The sequence below is a fragment of the Muntiacus reevesi genome, chromosome 7 (genome assembly GCF_963930625.1).
Source record: "Muntiacus reevesi chromosome 7, mMunRee1.1, whole genome shotgun sequence".
In the NCBI taxonomy this organism is placed as follows: domain Eukaryota; kingdom Metazoa; phylum Chordata; class Mammalia; order Artiodactyla; family Cervidae; genus Muntiacus; species Muntiacus reevesi.
In genome coordinates, this window is record NC_089255.1 from 39,046,488 (window position 1) to 39,069,052 (window position 22,565).

Here is a 22,565-nt window from a genome sequence, read left to right on the forward strand (position 1 = left end):
AGCTATAATAGCTTCATATTATTGAGTCCCATTTCCCGAGTGTCTTTAAATTCTTGCTGGACAGTAAAATAAGAAGACACATTAAAAACTTTTGGAGACCACCAAGGGAGCATTTAATGCAACCTTGAAGGCACTGAGGTATGTGGCTTCCAACAGTGCCTACACAAGTGAATCTAAGATTTCCTTAAATGCTTAATTTTAAGAGGCAAATGACACAGGCATTTACAAACACAATTTAGTACTTTTTAAAAGGAAACAAATTAATTAAAATATTCAACAATTAGCCCCAAGTGATAATGCCTGCCACATTTACTCCTTTAATAAATAATCAAGAAACCCTCTGTGAAAACTTTTATGTTTATGGTCCCATATATTTTATCCTCCAAAGTAGGATACTTTTGGGGGACTGAAAAACAATGACATCAACAAGTGTACCAGAACACTAGCTGTAAACCAGGACTGTACCAGGCAGATCATGATATATGTTCATTCTGAGACAGAAAATGGGAATGCAAGAACCAGCCCTTTGTTTCCTAGGAGTTTACAGTTCAGTAAGAGAGAAAGGAAAGAGAATAGCAACATGATCATTCAATTATTTCTATCATTATTGTCATGGTTGTTCAAGATTTTTGTCTTCCCTTGTACGGTTTTATTTAATCCTTAATGAGCAGATGTTTACTACTACTATGTCATTTTGTACATGAAGAAAACAAATGAAATGGAAGTTAAATATATTGAGTTCGCCAACAGGTTCATTTGGGCTTTTCCATAAGATGTTACGGAAAAACTCAAAAGAATTTTTTGGACAACTTAGTATTACCCACATTCACAGGGATGAAAAAGTAGAGAAGGTGAAATGTGAAACTATGGAATTTTTCTGCAGAATCTAAAATCTCACTCACTCCCCAAAGCAGGATCCTATGATGTATTGTGGTAAGAAATGGATGGTATTCTGGGATCACATAGAAAGGATACTTAAGCAAGCATCTTTGACCAAGCAAGGCTTTATGGAAGAGGTGACAAATAAGCCACTGACTCAGCTGGCTGAGGGGAAGGGGTGTAGGCAAGTGGGACAACAAACACTAAATTATTAGGTAAAACACTGTAAACCCCTTGAAGATTAATGATGCACAATAGTCACTGCATATATAATGTGCTCTTTAAAAGCAGCCCTAGTATATGCATAAACCATGTAATTTAAAATGACAAATGACTTGAATTGTGTGCCCCTAGGATATGTTGAAATACTAAATGCCAGTTCCTCAGAATGTGATCTGATTTGTAAACAGGGCTATTGCAGATGTAATTAGCTAAGATGAGATCTTACTGAAGTGTACCAGTATGATTGGTATCTTTATAGGAAGAAGAAAACACCATTCAAAAGACAGACAGACAGACACACACACACATACAGGTGACTATAGAGGCACAGATTGCAACGATGTGGCTGAGAGCCAGTGGACACCAATCTGGTGGTTACCACCAGACACTGGGAAGAGGTGAGGAAGGGTTCTACTTAGAATCTCAGAGACAGCTTTCGGGCACTGCGGACACATTGATATCACAACTGTAGACTTCCAAACTGTGAGAGAGGAACTTCTGTTGCTTGAAGCCACCCAGTTTGTGGGACTGTATTGTGGCACTCCTAGGAAATTAACACAATGTACAACCATGAAATTCAGACACTTATACAATTTTGGAATTAGGGAACTCCTCAGGCTGTAATGGGGCTTCCCTGGTGGTGGTAAAGAATCTCCCTTCAATGCAGGAGACCCAGGGTTTGATCACTGGGTCAGGAAGATCCCCAGGAGAAGGGAATGGCACCCACTCCAGTAGTCTAGCCTGGAGAATTCCACAGACAGAGGAAGCTGATGGACTACGATTCATGGAGTCACAAGGAGTCAGACACAACTTAGCAAATAACACTTTCACTTTTCACTTTAAGCTAATATTATACTTCAGCGGATATAGAATTTAAATATCTATGAAATGTGTTTACATACACTTTATACAGTAACACATGTAATACTTTTGTGTTATTAAATGACTGGCTATAGTCCGTCTTCTTGATGGCACTGTGAAGAATTATTCAAGATGGTAAATTGTTCTGATTACAGCCTGGCATGCTGCAGTCCATATGATCACAGAGCCAGACACGACTTACTGACTGAACAACAATGGCAATAAAAGCAATGTAAAAGATCAGTTAGATTCAGTACTACACCGTACCTGGATGCCTAAAAGCTAATCTTAAGAAATACAGATTACTATGACACCCAAGAAAACTAGAGTGGGTAGCCTATTCCTTCTCCAGTGGATCTTTCCAAACCAGGAATCAAACCGGGGTCTCCTGCATTGCAGGTAGATTCTTGACCAACTGAGCTATCAGGGAAGCACAAGCTGGAATCAAGATTGCCAGGAGAAATATCAATAACCACAGATCTGCAGATGACACCACTCATGGCAGAAAGTGAAGAGGAACTGAAGAGTCTCTTGATGAGGGTGAAATAGGAGAGTGAAAAAGCTAGCTTAAAGCTCAACATTCGAAAATAAAAAGGTCATGATCCTATCACTTCATGGTAAGTAGATGGGGAAACAATGGAAACAATGAGACTTTCCTTGGGCTCCAAAATCACTGCATATGGTGACTGCAACCATGAAATTAAGACACTTGCTCCTTGGAAGAAAAGTTATGACCAAACTAGGCAGAATATTTAAAAGCAGAGACATTACTTTGTTGACAAACGTCTGTCTAGTCAAAGCTATGGTTTTTCCAGTAGTCATGTATGGATGTGAGAGTTGGACTAGAAAGAAAGCTGAGCACTGAAGAATTGATGCTTTTGAACTGTAGTTTGGTGAAGAATCTTGAAAGTCCCTTGGACTACAAGGAGAATCAACCAGTCCATCCTAAAGGAGATCAGTCCTGTATATTCACTGGAAGGACTGATGCTGAAGCTGACACTCTAATACTTTGGCCACCTGATGCAAAGAACTGATTCTTTGGAAAAGGCCCTAATGCTGGGAAAGACTGAAGGCAGGAGGAGAAGGGGTTACAGAGGATGGGATCATTGAATGGCATCACCGACTCAATGGACATGAGTTTGAGCAAGCTCTGGGAGTTGGTGTTGGACAGGGAAGCCTGGTGTGCTGCAATCCATGGGGTCGCAAGGAGTTGGACATAATTGAATGACCAAACTGAACTGATGACACCCAACAGTGAAGACACTAATTAACTAAGGATTTTTTATTCTCAAGCGGATCCAACATCATCACCGAAGGGAAGTAACTAAACAAGAAGGGACCAAGTTTTATCGAATAATGATTCCTCATGTTCCACGGGAAAAAGGAAAACATCAATGTTTGTTGATTGAAACAGATAAAACTGTCAGGAAAATATATGTTATTTTTAGGTTTTTGTTAAGACTGGCACTAAAAGAAAACCAAAATAAAAGATTAACAACTCTAAAAAAAAATAATTGAGTCATTCTGAATAACTGTTTTCTCATTTTTCAGTTCTAGAAATACTTGTTTTTTACAAATGCTTTTTGTGTAGCATGAGTTAACTTTTTCAGATCACAGATAGGTTTTACTCCTTACTGATTTTTTTGGAAGCATCTGAGAATTTTAGGAAAAGACTGTGATGAGCCTAATTTGAAATAAATGTGCCATGATTACAAACAGCACCTGTATAGATTATTAATTACAACTGATAGCATATTCTTTAACATAGAACTAGATAGGTAGTATTTTCTATAACTGTAATTAAAATTATTGAAGCTAAGTCTCAAATCTCAATATTTTAAAGTAAACCTAAGGAGTGGTATATTCCACTGGAGTTTCAAAACTAAATTCAACTCTCTTAATTGGCATCTTTAATGTACTAGCCAGAAATGAAGAGGGTAAACTTGATTCAATAGGATCAGAAGTAGATCACTACTATTAATATATTTGTTTTCATGCTACCTTTTTAAAATAGCAGGGACTCATACAACTATAAATGAACACTTACCATTGAATGTGCCCCCAAAACTCACAGTGTATTATGAATTTCTCTTTCTGTGTGTGTGTGTATATATATATACATATATATATGTAATATAAACTTGAAAATAGAGAAATTGATTATCATCCCATTATGAAAAAATTCACTTAAGACTGTTGAATTTAGCACATTTAGATTTTGTTGACAGCTCAAGTGAAAGTGAAAGTCGCTCACTCATATCCAACTCTTGGTGACCCCATGGACTATACAGTCCATGGAATTCTCCAGGCCAGAATACTGGAGTGGTAGCTGTTCCCTTCTCCAGGGGATCTTCCCAAGCCAGGGATCGAACCCAGGTCTCCCACATTGCAGGTGGATTCTTTAACAGCTGAGGCACCAGGGAAGCCCAAGAATACTAGAGTGGGTAGCCTGTCCCTTCTCCAGTGGATCTTCTCAACCCAGGAATCAAACCAGGGTCTTCTGCACTGCAGGTGGCTTCTTTAACAGCTGAGCTACTAAGGAAGCCCTGACAACTCAATAGCTACTACAAAAAACAGTAAAAATCAAAGGAAAAATATATATTGCAGGGTGTCTATCACTTTAGAAATCTTCTCATACATCAAATAATACATACTGAAAATATATCAATGGGAGTATTCTTCTAATAATAAAAATACAAAACCAAATCATCAATGTCTATGTAGTTATACACTTCTACATTAAAAGAATCACAGCTATTTATCTTAAAATGATCCATGTTAACTATGTACAATACAACCAATAGATCCTCAACTATATATTGATAGGCAATAGTGATTTCCTTCTATCTTCCAGAAATGCCCTGATCAATTTAAAAAGCTTATTTCATGTCAACTGCTGTAATAAAATAACAATTATGTTCTCATAACTCATATATATTATTCATTGAAAGATGCAGATTTCAAAAAGACACATCTAATTTCAAACTTCCATGTGATCTGTATATCCAATTATTCTGACTTTGCTTTGAGATCCATTTTCCAATCATCTTGGAGATCCAATTTTGATCATGAGAGGCAAAACTCTTAAAACCAAACAAATCTTCAGTTGTTATCTACATAGGAAATCTCCATCAGATGACAATCCTTGTGAATGAACATACAAACTTTCAATGCTTAGATTTAATTCAAGTACAAGACATTTTTTTCAAGAGGAAAATAAGTGATGATGATATAATCTACAGCCATGCCAATTATATTATATAAAAGAAATATATTATATATTATATATATATTATATATATTATATATTATAAAGAAATTATATTATATATTATAAAGAAATTATAAAGAAAATATATTATATATTATAAAAGAAATATATTATATATTATATTTCTTAAGAAATAAAAGCAAAATTTAATTGAGCATCCTACCTTGGCTAGTGACATGTGGTTTACCTTTACAAGTCTTCAGGAAAAGAAGAAGTACAATAATCCTGAATCATGGGCTTCCCTGGTGGCTCAGAGGTTAAAGCATCTGCCTACAGTAGAGGAGACCTGGATTCAATCCCTGAGTTGGGAAGATCCCCTGGAGAAGGAAATGGTAACCCACTCCAGTATTCTTGCCTGGAGAATCCCATGGAGTGAGGAGCCTGGTAGGCTACAGTCCAGGGGGTCGCAAAGAGTCAGACACGACTGAGTGACTTCACTTCACTTCTTCAGGTCAGCAGCAAGGAAGCACAAACTAAGGTTAGGTGGATAAATGTGCTTGCTCCTCATGAGATTTGAGTCCAGGAGAGAGGTACTGTCTTATCCTGGAGTTGCCTCAGGAAGGAAAATCTTAGACAAGAGATTATAGGTAGTAGTTTATTTTCAGAATTAATTCCAGGGAAGCAAAGTAGGGGACTGTGAATAGTGACACAGAGAAGGAAAAAAACCAATAAAACAAAGTGTTATTATGCTAGACATTGCTGAGAGTGACTGGGGCTTCATTCTTCTGGGACCCTCCAAGGAACCATGTAGAAGTAGAATGTGTTACAGAATCATCTGACCAAGGGGGCAGGTATCAACTGAATCCTACTTGCTATTGACCAAAGAGCAGCTTTTCAAATAGCAATTAGCACCATGTTGTAGAAAGTCTAGTCTTGTTCTAGAATCTAAAGGTCTGTGCTGTGACTCTATGCTTAGGTCTTTAATAAAAGATCCACACGTTATTCATAAACAGCACCAAATCTTCTAGATTATCATACTTGCAGAGCAGGCAAAATGATGTGTTATAATCAATATAATGGACTAGTATAATGTTATGTAGATTATGAAGATAATCAAGTTCCCTGTGCACTAGAATGTGACGAAGAGTGAGACAGTTCATCTTGAGCTAGGGCAGAACTGTGCAGGTGCACTGCTGTCCATCTCACATAAAAGCAAATTTTAAATCCTTCTCCTTGAGGAGAATTGAGAAGCATTCACTTATCAGATGACTAGCTACATACTAGCTTGTATCAGAAGTGTGTCAGTTTTTTCCAATGTAGACACAACATCTGGCCCAGATTATAGCTAACTCAAAATACACAAAGCTAAATCCATGCTTGTGACCAAGCCCAACTTCAATGGGAGAGTAAGGAATACCCTACCTAATCTATTGGGTTACCTGAAAGTTATGATGACAGTAATAGTTTAGAATTATTAAGTTTATAGAAAAACATTATTTTGTATAAGTAATACAATCACAAATATGATGATGACTAAGTATTTACTTTTTGCCAGGCATTCTGCTAAATGATCTACGTGTATTATCTCATTAAGTACATTGACTAATGTTGCTTTTGCAAGTATCTGGAGTTGTCTGATGAATGTTTCTTCTAAGCATCAGGAACTGTTCATGGAATTAAACAAATGATGAACTCTGAAATAGCTGTAAATAAATTCAGATCTCCTCAGTAAGAAAAATGACCCTTTAAATTCATGAGGATTTTTATTAAATGTTAAAAAGTCTTTGGTTAATGCTGATGTACTAGGCATAAAAAGTATCAGTACTTGTACAGTATATTAAAGTGTTGAACCAAAAGAGTCTTTCTATACTCTATATTAAAAGTAATAGTAACAAAACTATTTGAAGGCATGGTATCAATGATCAGAAAGGCTCTTGTAAGCTCTTGTAAGATCTATCTCCTAAACAAGCTATGGGAATATATTCTCCCCATGTAACCATGAACTTACTAAAGATGTATATCACCAGGGGATGAGACTTTCTGTGCATGTGTGCTTGTGTCTGTGTGTGTGGGGAAAACTGTGAGGGTAGTTATTGATATGAAATTTGTGATTAATAAATTTTTGGATATTTCTCCTAGACCCTTTTCCATATCCTAGCCAAAGATATATTGAAAAAATATTAGTTGTTTCAGTTGGACAGTCACTCACCTGATAACAGTAAACAGATCCAGTCTGTTAAGTATCCTATTGTTTAAATCACTTACAGGAGAACTGTATTCATAATTCATTCCTTACTGGTTTTGACACATTAAAAGAGAGAAGAGAGGAAGGAAAGAAGGAGGAGAGAAGGAAAGAAGGAAGGAAAAAAGAAAAGAGGGGAAAAAAGAAAAGGAAAATTAAGAGTATAGGTAGCTGAATCCTGAAATTAGGAATGTACAGAGGTACAATAACACTAGGTTGCTAGACTTATTGACAAACCCTTGTCTCCTTTCTTATTTTTCCATATATTAATATCTTTATAATAAGCCTTTCTTAAATGAGGAGGACTTAGTTCTAGTCCTTGCAAGCTAAGAAAGTCAATTAACAGAGATGCAAAGGCTCTGCAATGCATTAAAACACAAAAATAGTGAAATTTATTGAAATGCATCTCACTTAGACTATAGAAATGCTAAGAACCATTTTTAAAATTTTGCTTATTTCAAATATGTTCAACAGTAGAGACCAAGTATAAATTACTTAAAATAATAAAAAGCTAGAATATATTTTATTATATGCCATCTTATATGTGTATATGTTAACATATGTGCATATATTTGTATATTTGTATATAATTTTGAAAGGAGTCAATGATATAGATATGATGGTTACCATTATTGCTGTTATACAGACAGGAAAACTGAGATGCAGAGAGCAGAGAGGTTAAGGAACTTTCCCAAGACCACGCTAGTAGTCAAGAAGGATCCTGGACTATACCCAGGCAGTCCCACGCTCATAACCACTGCTATGTACTGAATTTATTCACTTATTTTAAAGAAATTTTACATTACTGCCTTAGAATACTTGTGGAAATGAAAATCTTTATGACTCTCATTGCCAGAGAAATAGGTAACAGATTAAGAAATCTGAAAAGTGAATGAGGAACTTCTCCTTTTCACTGCATTTCCAAATTTTATCATACTCAGATTAAACAAAGGAGCAAGAAAACCTTTTCAGCTTCATGGTATCAGCCAAGAAAATTCATCCGGAGGAAACCAGCTGCCAACAGCATGCCCTTTAGTATTTAGACAGGATGCGAAGGCCCAGCTGTTTTGTCAACCTTCCTTATACATCTTGTTGACAAAGAAGAGGCCCAGTTAATTTTCCAAGTATGCAATATAAACTGAAACTGATTCACCTGCAAACACCTGAATTGCTTCTAGGAATAAAGAAATAATGATACCAAAATAGTAAATTTTTCATAGGATTAGAATACACTGAAATGATTCCCAAAATGGAATTTATCAGGAAAAATGAATAAGGCAACAATCTACTTCTGTTTTTCAGAACTTCTTTTAGATTGCTCAGAGCTCAAAAATTCCATCCAGATTGCTGAAGCATGAAAGAGAAGATGCATGGAGAAAATAAGAAATGTCTGAGACTGAATGTAAGTATGAAGATAGAGGGAGTAGAATAGCTGGATGAATTAAAATGTAAGTTGCATTTTTAGTTCAGAATGTACAGAATTTGGTACGGTCATTGTAAGAATAAGGGGATCATCAGTGAGTATTCTCTTGTGCCTTCTTTTAGGTTTACTTGGACATTCCTGTTTTGATTTCAGCTTTTTTACTCTGGAATTTTTATTCTATGCATATAAATTAAAAAAATAATAACAACACTGAACTTTCTTTGGGATAATATTCTTGAGTTAATGTTATCATTTTTTAATGTAACTAAAATTATTTTAATTGGACTACATTATTTTCTATACAAATTTTTAAATAAAAATGCTATTTAAATATCAGCTTATTTACCTACATCATGTTTCAACAATTATTGCTTCTGGACTTGTGTATTTAGTTTGGCGATCATTTTTTTCTACCAAATCTAATTTATTGGGTCAAATTTTCTGTGTATGTATGCTCAGCTGCTCAGTCGTGTCTGACTCTGTGACCCCATGGCTCCTCTGATCATGGAATTTTCCAGGCAAAAATACTGGAGCAGGTTGGCATTTCCTACTCCAAAGGACCTTCCTAATCCAGAGATCAAACCCATATCTCTTGAGTCTTCTGCACTGGCATGTGGATTCTTTACAACTGCACTAACTGGGAAGCCTCAAATTTTCTATAACTCAATTTTATTGAGACAAATTTATTCTTTAATAAATTTTCAGTTCTTAGAAAGTATCATAATTTGCAATTTTAGCTAGTATGGATCTTAATATTTTAAAATAATTTTAATTACTTTTACTGCTTTCCACTTTTTCAACAGCATAATTTTTATAAAACATATTTCAGCATTTCAGTTTACTCATGGTCTCATCAATCCATTGCTTCATTCTATAAAGTTCACAAGCTTATTTTAATTTGCTCTTCAGGGTCAAAATGGCAGAGTCAAAACATCCTTGAGAATTAAAGAGTTAAGGATGACAAGAGCAAAAGAGAAGATAAAATGATGGGAGATTTTATCATCTTCACACTGTTCTTTAGTTTTCCCTGTACAGTTGTGTGTTAACTGGAATTTTTTTCTGTAATACAAATAAAATACATAGCTTTGTCTACCAAATGAGACTTCTTTTTCATAACAGTGTTTGTGTTGAAAAACAATCTGTATTTTGAACCAGTCAGGTTAAATATATGACAGTAATTACTGGCAATTAATGAATAAAACATCCTGAAAATTTTGGATCTGAATTAAATTTTTAAATCACAGATATATAGCCTAACAATATTATCTCCTATCTAACCTCTTTTTCACTTGTACATTTTTTTTTTTTCTTTGCTCATTATTTATCACTTTAGTGCCCCTGGAAAGTCTCAATTTCTGTTCCTGGTACTTAGCTTGTAAAAGCTGTAGCTGCTGACTCTGACAACCTGAATTCATACAGCACCCGCAAACATCTGTTTTTCAAGGTTTTCTCTGAATATAATGACTAGGAGTAAGGAAAGTACCTGTGACCTTGTGCATCACATTTTTAGAACAAACGCCTCCTCCACTGCAATTATGTCATCGTGAAATCATGTTCCACATTCTAAAATAAACTCATTGCCATATGAATTGTTATCTGACAGAGATATTTTTGCAGTTGTCTTTTTAACAGCTTCCTTAGACTAGTGTCTTTTAAATTTCTCACAATACCAAGACAAAAACTATTTTTTGTCTTTTCTACATGTTTACTTAAGCTTGAATGTTCAACAATTACTACCCTTATCCTACATTGCACATATAATATGGATTTCACATACATACACACACAAACATATATACATTTTTAGCTAAATCATCTAAAACAAACATATATATATATTTTTTTTCTTTTTTTTTCTGATTTGCAAGACAAGTCAGAGAGTTTTCCACAGTGTCACAGTTCGGGACTCACCTGTGGACGTGGATGTCCTGTGACTAGACAGGTCAATTCCAGGGTTTCCCCTTCCCGTATAGTGTAGACCCTTTCTGAGTAGCGCTCCTCTTCAATGTTACAGGCCAAGCCTGAATGTACAATACGAACCGTGGGGGGAGCTGTTGAATCAGAAAGAAAATACGTAAAGATAAATAAACTGCCATCCAATGAATCATCATGGTTGCAAACGGCAATTCTTATTAGACTTTAGCTCTGTCAGATCCATCAGTCTTAACACTTTGAACATCCTAAAGGGATTAAACATTTTGCTGGACAGAAAGCTTCAAATTTATCTAAAAGTCACCAACACATTCTCAAAATGGGAACAGGGTGCTGAGGAAAACTGGTGATTCAGGAAATCACCATCATTACAAGACCTGTAATAAAACTTGACTGCTAAAATGTGATAGTTCTGAATCTCTGAAATCTAAAATTCAATATAGTAAAGGATGCTGTCCAAAGTCTATGTAGTAGTAGTATTCATTCAATCATGTCCAACTCTTTGCAACCCCACAGACTGTGGGCCCCCAGGCTCCTCTGCCCGTGGGATTCTCCAGGCAAGAATACTGGAGTGGGTTGCCATTCCCTTCTCCAGAGGATCTTCCTGACCTAGGGACAGAACCCAGGTCTCCAGCATTGCAGGTAGATTCTTTACTGTCTGTGATACAGGGACTATGGTGGTGAAAAAGAAAGATCACTCAAAGGAAAAGGTAATCTAAATTAAAGATATTTCTATTTTTCTGTTAATTTTCTAAGTCCTGTGTTAAAACTAGGAAGCTAAAGAATAGGAAGATTTAGCTGTCAGAAATTGAGTATCAACTTAGTTTTCAATATTTATAGACTCCTATATTAATATGAACAAAAGCCACTGGTGAAGATAGATCACTGAGGCTTAAGTATAAAATTCTGACTCTAGATAGACTTAGTTTTCATGAAATTGTATAAATTCCTAAGTACAGTTTCTCCTACTTCAATGCTACATGGGCCTATAAAACTTGTCTAGGATTCATTGACTTACTCTTTGTTACCCAATGGACTATAGCCCACCAGGCTCCTCCGTCCACGGAATTTTCTAGGTAAGAATAATGGAGCGGATTGTAATGCCCTAAGAATTGAACCCATGTCTCCTGCAGTTCCTGCATTGTAGGCAGATTCTCTACCCCTGAGCCACTGGGGAAGCCCATAGGAAACCTATTATATGCAAAAACTCTTTTGGCCCTGAGAAATATTTAGATAACAGGATAGGCTTCTTGCCATCAAGGAGATTACTGTGACTAGCTTCAAATTGGAGATCATCCCCATTTGTGAAATCAGCAATTTTGTTTGTAATATATTTGGAGTAGAGAAGAAAAATTTGTTGTAATTGGAGAAAAAGCTTTATCTGTATATAAGAACAATGATATCAAGAATTTACTGATCGCAATCTCAGCCTCAACAGCAAGCAGTATTATCAGCAGAGAATGTAATTGCTTAAAAATTAATATGACTATCTTTGGAATTTTTTAGTTAACATTTAAAAGATCATGAATATTATAAAATTTGCAGATAAATTTGGTGATTTATGAAGGAAATAATATAATTATAAGTCCAACTTATAAGAAATTTTCTTTTGGGACAACCTATGTTCTGAAAATAAAAAAGAGTAGTTTCCAATACTAATACTTTGCTTTACATAACAAGAATGTGTAGAATACTCCTAGAGTTTAAGAAAAGGGCAAAGTTTGTTATTGTTCTTAATTTCAAACTGAAAGAGAACTCTGCTTGTAAATAATAGTAATAAAACAACCAGTTATTTCCATTTTCTTTCTGGATATCCAAGCAAAGTACAGTTCTTCAACCTTTAAATGCAGGATCAAATTTTTAAACTTCAATTTAGATACATAATATTAGAAAACCACTTATTTTTGAACATCTGTCACACAACTGTATTCATAGTATGGAGGTTAACAAACTGATAACTATCAATTAACACTTTCAAAATATAAATAGAAAATTGTTAAGGAAGAAAATAGAGATTCATTACCTTGAAATATATTTCTATGCCAAATTTAGCCTAACAAGTGATAGTTCATATGCTTATTAATACATCTAATTATATAGCAACATGGCATCTTTTCTAGGTTAATTTACAATGTTATTTTTGCTTTATTTCATATCAATGAATAGTATTATTATTTTAAAGATTATCTTTCCAAAGAATCATTATGCAAATAAGTAGCTTTATTTTAAAAGTTTAAATTATACAGTAAGCACACTGTCTTCAACTACAAGGGTTAATTTTCTGCTATTTTCTTCCATATTTTAATACATTCTTGGAAGAGGTAATTGCCTATATATTGAGCCTTCCACCTATCTTATAGGAGGGTAGAATATTCTACCAAATTATGTGTTAAAGATGTACTTTTCCTAGTATGCATTAAAGTATATAGTCAGTACTTCAGAAGCTCAATGAAAATGTGAACATTTTAGAAGCTCCCATCAACTCTTTCGGCCTGAAGAAAGCTCAACTGAGACGTCTTAGGATTCATCCAGGTCAATGCTCTTATTTCTGAATTATGGAAGGAAAGGCTGAGAACATCAGGTGACCTGGCAACAGGCTTGCAGGTAGCTGTGGCCTCAATGAGACCAGGACCACCAGTCCTAGGCTCTCTTTACTAACTCATGCTATTAAAATTATAACAGACATAGTGTAGGTAGGTTTAAATAACTCCTAAACTAGATCTAGACTAGACTAGGGGGTAAAAAAAGATTGAGAAAAAGTTCATGAAGTAGTTACAGCACCATAACTAGATCAACAATATTAATTGTATAATTGTTCCCAACCTAACCAGTGTAACATTGACACAATTTTTGTTCTGTCTCCAATCCCTAACAAAATCTTAACCAAATAATATGTTGTAACTTCTCTTTTCATTATGTTGAATTTTGCCTAAGAGGGGCTTCCTAGGTGGCATTAATGGTAAAGGATCCACCTGCCAATGCAGGAAACATAAGAGACTCGAGTTTAATCCCTTTGGGAAGATCCCCTGGAGAAGGAAATGGCAACCCAGTCCAGTATTCCTGCTTAGAAAATTCCATGAACAGAGGAGCCTGGCGGGCTATAGTTCATGGGGTTGCAAAGAGTCAGACACGACTGAGTAACTAAACAGCATGACATTTCACAGAGTTCAAATCACCCCACATGGCATTTAGTCCCCTGTAAATGGGCCACATGTTGACTATTCAACATGAAATCTCACTTCTCTGTATCATCAGCCCAATATCAGTGAGAAGTTAAAGAACACTGACAATCCAAGTGTCTTTGATCATGATGTTCCCCCATATAGAATTCCCACACTGATCTTTGGACCAATGTTGCTGAAAGCTTCTTGAATTACTAGCAATGATTTTCTTCTCTTTTTTACCAGGAAATGTGTATTACCTAGTGATTCTCCTTTTTCTTATTCTATCTTGATAAGAAGCACGTCATTACAAAAATGAACATCATTTTGAGCATCTGTTCCACATTTCCTAATTCAGAGCATGGAGTAGGTATTTAATAATTAATTCATAATTTTTAAGCATATATCACTATCAAGACTCTAACCTCCTATTTTAATAAAAATATCAACTATTAGGGCACTGAATTTACCTACTTTAAATACAAATGCAATTTGCAGTACTATATCTGAAGCAAGACATGTTTTATCCTCTGTCTTGTTAGAAAAAAATCTCAACTCATCATCCTTAAATAGGACTAAGGGTTATGATCCCCTTTGCCCTGTAGAGTCAGCAATGAATTAAAATGTTAAAATATTGCAAGAGACTCATATTCATCCAAATTTGCTTGCCGTAAACCAAATCCCATTATATAAAGTCATTCCTAACACTAATTATATCAACTCCCTTAATCTGAATAAACTGGCTTTGGGCTCAAGAGGTCAACCTAAAAGGACAAAAGAGAAACATTCTCTTATCTTGTTAGAGTTTATAATTTTGAAAGTCATACCAAATTCTCTCTGTATCCTGTTGGAGAAAGAACACAAAAAAATTCTCAAATGGCAACAGCAAGAGCATATTTTAGCCTTTTATCTCATAAAAAGACTTTCAAACATATATTAATTGAGCAACTGCTATAGATCAGGCATGAGGCTTTGTGCTAAGGATACGAAGATTGATGCTATGAGTGGTGCCCTCTATGGCCACAGCCTATTGTGTTTTCAGCCTATTGGGTCTGACCAATTTATATACATACAGAAATCATTCAAAAATTACAAATGAACAAATAGTCATCTAACAGAAGAAAGTGAAAAGTACTACAACAGGACAAAGCAGAAACTGACTAAATCTGCCTGGGGGATTCGGACAGGTTTCAGGAAGCCAATGACATTTAGCAAGGTTTGGAAAGATACATGCAGTGGAGGTAAAAGAGGAAGAACATTCTAGAGAAAGGAAATAGTGTGTTCAAAAGCTTGTAATCATGTCTTTTGACATGATACTGCCTGCAGTGTTCACGAAATAACTACATGAAAATGTGATCCACACAATTTATAATCTACCCCAAACCTCAAAACCAGTGTCACTCTTCAATCTACCCTGATGTCTCCAGACATAGGAAAGAGACCGTAGGGCCCTGCCAATGGAGAAGATGGGAGAAACCTACGTGAGAGTTCTTGTTAGACAAGACTTGAGGACTGTTTGATGTGGGAGTGAGGGAACATGAGTTCAGTTGGCACTGAAGTTAATATTTTGGTTAAACAGGTAAAAGACATTTTTAAAAAATATTCTCTTGATCAGTAGGGGCTCCACATTATTCACAGTTGGGAGAGATTTAAAAGGAGGAGATCTGAGTCCAAATAATGGAGTGCTTTGTTAGAGCGAGGACTTAGACATGAAGTATTTTTGAGGGAGAAGCTTTTTCCATGTTTCTGAAGGATATGCTGTTATTAGCCATTAATAAGTTTCATAATAAGAGTTTTCTTTCCTCTAACAACGCCAAGCAAGAGTATTGTACTTTTGCATATCCTTCAAATCCTGGTCCAACTATTCTCTGGGAATTCAAGTTCCAGTAATATCGTACCACTTTGCTACACTAGATCAAGATAACTTGGGGTTACTGAGTTACTAGTTTAAAATACTATATAAGTCTTCTCCTCTCTCCTTTTTCCACAATGATCCCCCATTCAAATTTTAAATTAAGTATTGTGTCTACAAGCATGGGGCTTCCCTTGTGGCTCAGACAATAAAGAATCTGCTGTAATGCAGGAGACTCAGGTTTGATCCCTGGGTTGGGAAGATTCCCTGGAGAAGGGCATGGCAACTCACTCTAGTATTCTTGCCTAGAGAATTCCACGGACAGAGGAGTCTGCAGTCACAATGAGTTGGACACAACTGAGTGACTAACATTTTTATTTTTCTCCGAGTATAGTCTATAATTATCCCTATTCTTGGTGACAACTCTTTTGCCTAATATCTTTCTCCTTAGGATCATTATATTAATATAGATTTAATATAACAAATTCAGATAAGAAAGCGGAGAATATGAAGATTTGGGAGAGGAGATGAAAATTTTAGTTTGAGATGCTGATGGTGAGCTGGCCAACAAATGAAAAGTTGCTGCTTGATATAAAGATTTAGAGCTTTTAAATGGTAGTTGATGTTTGACAGCAATAGAATAGATGCAATCCCTAAAACAGAGCATGTAGAGTGAGAAATTAAGAGGATAATGATAAAATCATAAGGAATGTGAATTCTTGGTACAGAGCTGGTGTGGATGTTAATATGCATATACTGAGGCCATGAAAGGAGACTCAGAGGCAGAAAGAACACAAAGAAAATGTAATACTTCAAAAGTTACACAAAGAGATGCTCAACGATGGTAAATTGTCCAAAACCGTCACTTACAACAGATTTGGAGGAGCATAAACAAAAGGTCATTGCCAATGATAGTTAGGAAGGCATTGAAGAATTTCAAGTGAGGCTGTAGAACAACAGGGGGAAAAGATGAAGGAGGAGAGGTTTGAGAAGGATAAAAGTCTTTGTAGGTCAACCAAGCTTCAGGCTTTGAGGTTTACCCATACGTAAAAAATAAGGAAGCATATAAGTAAGCATTCTAAAATACTATACCAATGTCTCAGGATTACAAAGACTAACTATTTACATTATAAGAAACAAACCATAATGTCTGCATTTCTGACATAAACTGTAAATTTTAACCATACTATACTATTTTTTTTTACTATCTTTCATCATGCTTCTAAAATTAATTTTCCCTAAAAATCTGGCTTTCTTTATTTTCTTTCCTTTTTTCTTATCTTTCTGCTCTTTTACTCTTTTACAACTTTAATTCTTCTAACTTTGGTATTCTATATGCAGAAATTGCTCAAAACAGTCTAATCTTTTCTGGAAAAAAAAATCAAAGTTAATCCTCACAGCATATGAATATGCTTAATCTCTCCCATATTAAAGACTGGAGACAAAACAACATTTATCTTCTCATCACAGGTCTCGTCTCATCTTTGTTTTACAGCCTAGTGATTGGAACTAATGGTACCCACTCTATGCCACACTTTGCATGTTTTTGCAATCTTCAGGCCATAGCAGGCTGGCACCTACCCTATCTTTTGTGTTTATAAAAGAATAAGGAAGAAAAATAGAAAGCTGCTTTCTTTGCTCAACTGCTAATTTTTGTCATTATTTTGATCCCTTATATCTCCTTCAATCTTAGTTTGCCGGCCTTCACTTCTGCAACTCTAAAGATCTTTTGAAATTACACATTTGTTCTACCCTTCAAAACAATATAAACTATTATTATATCCCACTATTATTCTTACAACCGCGAATGTAAGCATATATTAAAACATGCAGATAGCAGAATATTCAATTTCTATGACTATTACAATAATTTCTGCAAAAAATAGTTAAAATCCTTTAGTCACTGTCATTTAAATAATCCCAAATAGGACAATATCTTGATACATAAACAATTTGCAGATTATTTATAATCAGTTTTTAGTCCTTTGGTTGTTTTTAATTAACTACTATTTCAGCATCAAGGTGAATTTATTTTCTTTTACCCTCATCCTTCATATTTGGTTAACACTGAAGTTTTGCCCACTGGAGAGAAATACATTTTTATATTTAATATGATGAGTTATAAAGTGAAAGTACTAAGATCATATTGATCATATTCTGGATTTAATCAAAAGAAGATCATATCTACCTCAGTATGACTTTGGTGAAGGCTCTGAATATGAAAGGTTTTGAATATTTTGTATTATTTCCTCAGCACATGTTGAGCAGCATTGTTATAAATTAATTGAGCTGCCCTGAGAAATTCTGCAAAGCCCAGAGTAAGGTAAGAAAATTAAACCCTGAAGCCTCTGGTTTTAGAAAGAAGCTATTAATTTTATCTAAATAACAGAGGTTGATCTGATATTTTAGGTTAATGTTAGTCAAAAATTTAAAGCAAAGAGTTTACATTTTTAATTCAAAAACAAGTTATCTGTTATGTGCGATACTATTTAAGAAAATGAAGAAAGTTTGTCATTAAAGAAAACGACATTAAATAACAATGCAATTATGTTCATGAAATTTTAAAGTTAAACAGAAAAAAACATAAGCAATTTACATTTTAATATTAAAAACAATAATAAAAGCAATAATGTTTTGTGTAAAAGAATTATCTTTTAATGTCATCTTTAAGCATTCTTGAAATAAGGTGCTAACTTTACAAAAAACTGAATGTGTGTGTGCTAAGTTGCTTCAGTGGAATATAGGTCTTTGCAACAAAAAGCTGAATACATAATGGCAAAACATTGATCTAAATCATCTTCTACAAAATGACATATTTGATTCTTATGTGTTTTAAATGAAACAGTATAAAACTTATAAATATTATTAAATTAAGGTTCTACATTTAACAACTTTAGATTTCATCAGAAATAACCTTTTTGTTTTCATCTCAAAACATAACCTATTACTATAAAGCTAAAACTGCAAAGACCTTGTATGTTTATAGATTAAAAAAAAAAAGTTTCACTGAACCTATGGTTCTTAACATTCTTTTCAAATACAGCATTTGACAACCTCTGATATGTATACCATAGAGGAAGTGTGGGTCCCTAAGTCTGACATACAAAGCCATCCATGCTTTACATGGATATTCCCAGCCCAAGCCATTCAGCCATTCACTATGTTCTTCCCAGTATTTTCCGGGAGAAATATATGATCTATATGTAAGCAATATTTGAAAGCTTATCAAATAGTTCATTCACCTTGTATTTTATTTACAAAGGACTTATGTGAACTACTTATGTGAACTTTGTGCTACAACCTAAGGTAAATATTGTGTGAACTATGCTTTCCCTAAGAAGGCAGAAACGTGAGCTACTATACACAAGTCCCTGTTCCTATGTCAGATCCAATGCCAAATTGTGAAATGTCTCCAACTAAAGACTGAATCATGTTTCTATCTAATCAGTAAATTTTAGGAGGAAAAACAAAAACAAGAAACAAAAACACAAAAACAACTACTCCAGAAATTTTGGAGGCTAGACCATGGACTATAAATACAAAAAAAAAAAAAAAAAAGACAAAGACAGAAGGGAGTCTCCTCTTGCTTTTATGGTACCATTCTGTTCTGTGCTTTGAGTCATCTTGGAAGCATAGTGAAGGAGGCAGAGAAACTATAATAATGCTAGGAGAGAGAACAGCATTTAATCTTCAAAACCGTTGGTAAGTTTTACCCCCTCTAAATCAACTTCGTGAAATGGCTTCCTCTTAATAATGTCCAAAGTTATATATCATGTGCTCAGTGAACCCTCTAAAGTTCTTTGAACCAAATCTTCCTGACTCATGAATTATCACAATATCTTATAAGATCAGGACTCCTGAACACACAGCTACTAATTACATCATTTTTAAACACTCTGGACTGAAATGTATACCTAAATGTACTCACCTTCTCTAAAATTAAGAGCATTTCAGCTTTCTTGGAAAGAACTACAAAGCCCCAGCAAATATTAACCAAAATGAAATTAGTATCATCATTGTGCTCCAACTTTAATCACAATTTGGTTATTTAGAGACCACTATTATTTCTTTCAATCTAGCTCATCAACAAAACAAATGACATCTACTAAAGAATATGCCAAAAATGAAAACTTCAATTTTGTTCTCCAAGAGTGGCAATGGCAGACATAGGATTTTGGGTATTTGGCCTGCTGACTTCCCCATTGTTTCTCTCCATTGAATAATGACTACTGCTGTGTGTGACTAACCCCAAGAAGGACAAGTTCCTCAGCATGTTACAAAAATGCCTTTGAAACTCCAGCATAGAGGAATCTGTGTGATAATGACACAACCCAAACTCTCCTTCAGAACTAGATGGAAGAGCAATTATCACAAAGCCATAATGATTCCAATTCCACCAGGCAACATTCATAGACTAAGAACTCAGCAAACACCAGACACTTGTGCAAACCTTGGTATTTTTTGCTAGTTCTTTCTAAATCCCTAAAATGTATATTTTAAATATACATTTGAAAAAATATGACATCTCCATTGAAGGTTAGCGAACATTCAAAGCTTAGTTTCATCTACAGTTGTCTTCCCTAGGTTGGGAAGATCCCCTGGAGAAGGGAAAAGCTATCCACTCTAGTATTCTGGCCTGGAGAATTCCATGGACTGACTGTCTAATCCATGGGGTTGCAAAGAGTCAGACACAACTGAGCGACTTTTACTTTCACATTCAAAGTTGTCTTACTCTAGAAAAAAATTTTATTGTGTGTATTTATATGTGTGTGTGTGCGCGCTATTGTTTAGTTTAACACTTTCGTAGATATATATATGTACACAGATATGTGTGTATACACACACACACCCCCATACATATATGTATGTATGTGCATATGCGTGGGTGCTCAGACGTGTCTGATTCTTTGCAACCCCATGGACTGTAGCCCACCAGCTTCCTCTGTCCATGGGATTCTCCAGGCAAGAATACTGGAGTGGGTTGCCATTTCCTCTTGCAGGGGATCTTCCTGACCCAAGGACTGGACCATATCTCCAGCACCTCCTACATTGCAAGAGGATTCTCTACCGCTGAGCCACTAGAGAAGCCTATATATGTATATGTAGCTATGTATATAAATATGCCATGCCATGTCCTCATTTTTCAAGGATAGACTTTATGTCTTTAGAATTTAGAGGAAAACAACAGAATAGAGAAAATAATTATCAATCATTTATATTCCCAAAGACAAAGAGTATTTTTATTCAATTAGTTGGTACCACAAGAGATAAAAGGAAAAATATTTTTATAAACCATTAAATGTGAAACATAAGCACTTATTAGTAAATATTATCACTCAACTTCTGATTTTGTATTTAGGCTTGACAGTTTCAAAGAACTATACACAGGAGATGAGGAAATGCCCACAGTTTCTGTTCAAACAATTTAATTTCCATCTATTTGAGGAGACGTTTTGAAATTGACCTTTTAAATATCTCAGTGGTTCACCTCTGTGAAACGGCATTCCCCAGGAAGGCTCTTAGACCTGTCATCTCTCCTGGAACCCCTCTCATCTCAGGTCCCAGGGGCTGGCGCACCCACTTTCCTGCTCACTCACCAGCGCTCTTTCAGTTTTCTGTGGAGCAAGACCCTGCCCTCCACTTTATGTTTCACATTCTCCTAAATGATTCATAAACACTTTTTCTAAGAATTTTCATATTTGTTATTAATGTCAGGATTTGTTAATAAAACAAACAATATGAGAAATCTGCAGTGTTCACAAAATCTTAAAATCTTAAGAGTAGTAGCAAAAAAATGGGTGATGCACACCACTTAATAAGTACACAAGGTTTTTTAAATTTAACTTTATAGCTTTAACCTGCTTTTTTCTATTACGAACTTCTAATTAATATTATTTATCTGATTATTTTGAGCAAACAGGAATCTGTAAAAATCTATAAACAATTGCTTATAGCTATAGCCCCTTATGTTGAATATAAAACTGTTATGCCTAAATTCTCATAGCATCATCCACCTAGCCTCAGATATTATGCTTGACATCCTTCCAATTTTCTCTGCAGACCTAAGAGATCATATCTGTTTGATGTTAAACCAAATAAGTTATTCAGATTTTAAGCAGTCTGGGTTGTAACACAGCTGGATCAGTGCCTTTCAAAACATTCTTCCAAATGCAAGTGGTCTAAAGACATGTTCAGTGCTTTTCAATCTGGATAATTTTTAAAGAAATTTAAACCACTAAAGTATTTGCTTTGCCAAAGATATTGATAAAGATAATAAATAAATGAAACCTAATGTTAGAGTAATCATAAGGTAATATATATCTCCATGATTGCTAGCTGAGAATCCGTAGAGTTTTTTGAGGATGCAGTTTGCCAATTTAGATTCCAAATTTAAATGTATATATAACATTTGGGCCACCTCTAAAACAAAAAAGACTAATGAGACAACCTGCCAGAAGGTACACAAACAAATATTTCCACTACAGTATTTATAAGTGAAAAACCGGAAACACCAGAATATTCGGAAAACTATTGAGTTGCTATTTCCTTCCTGACCCATGGATCAAACCTGCATCTCCTGAGCCACTAGGGAAGCCCACGTTAAACATGGGTATGTAGCTCCAAATTTATTGATATATAAAAATGCTGATGTCATTGATTTTTAAAAAATTTTAAGAAGAGTGTAGATCACACAGAATGTTGCGATTATAAGCAAGGACTCTGAATTGAGGTGTCCAGGTTCAAATTTCCACTATGACATTTACTGTGTGACATTGAGCAAG

At 35.0% G+C, this 22,565-nt stretch overlaps 1 protein-coding gene across 1 annotated transcript in view; it reads right to left on the reverse strand.

The window, feature by feature from the left end:
• The window catches only part of MDGA2 (MAM domain containing glycosylphosphatidylinositol anchor 2), an 854,840-nt gene that overhangs the window by 482,000 nt on the left and 350,275 nt on the right, over positions 1–22,565 (reverse strand). Inside the window, exon 2 of the mRNA XM_065940680.1 lies at positions 10,750–10,889. Within this exon, the coding sequence (XP_065796752.1) occupies positions 10,750–10,889 (140 nt within the window). The remainder of the gene's footprint in view (positions 1–10,749; positions 10,890–22,565) is intronic.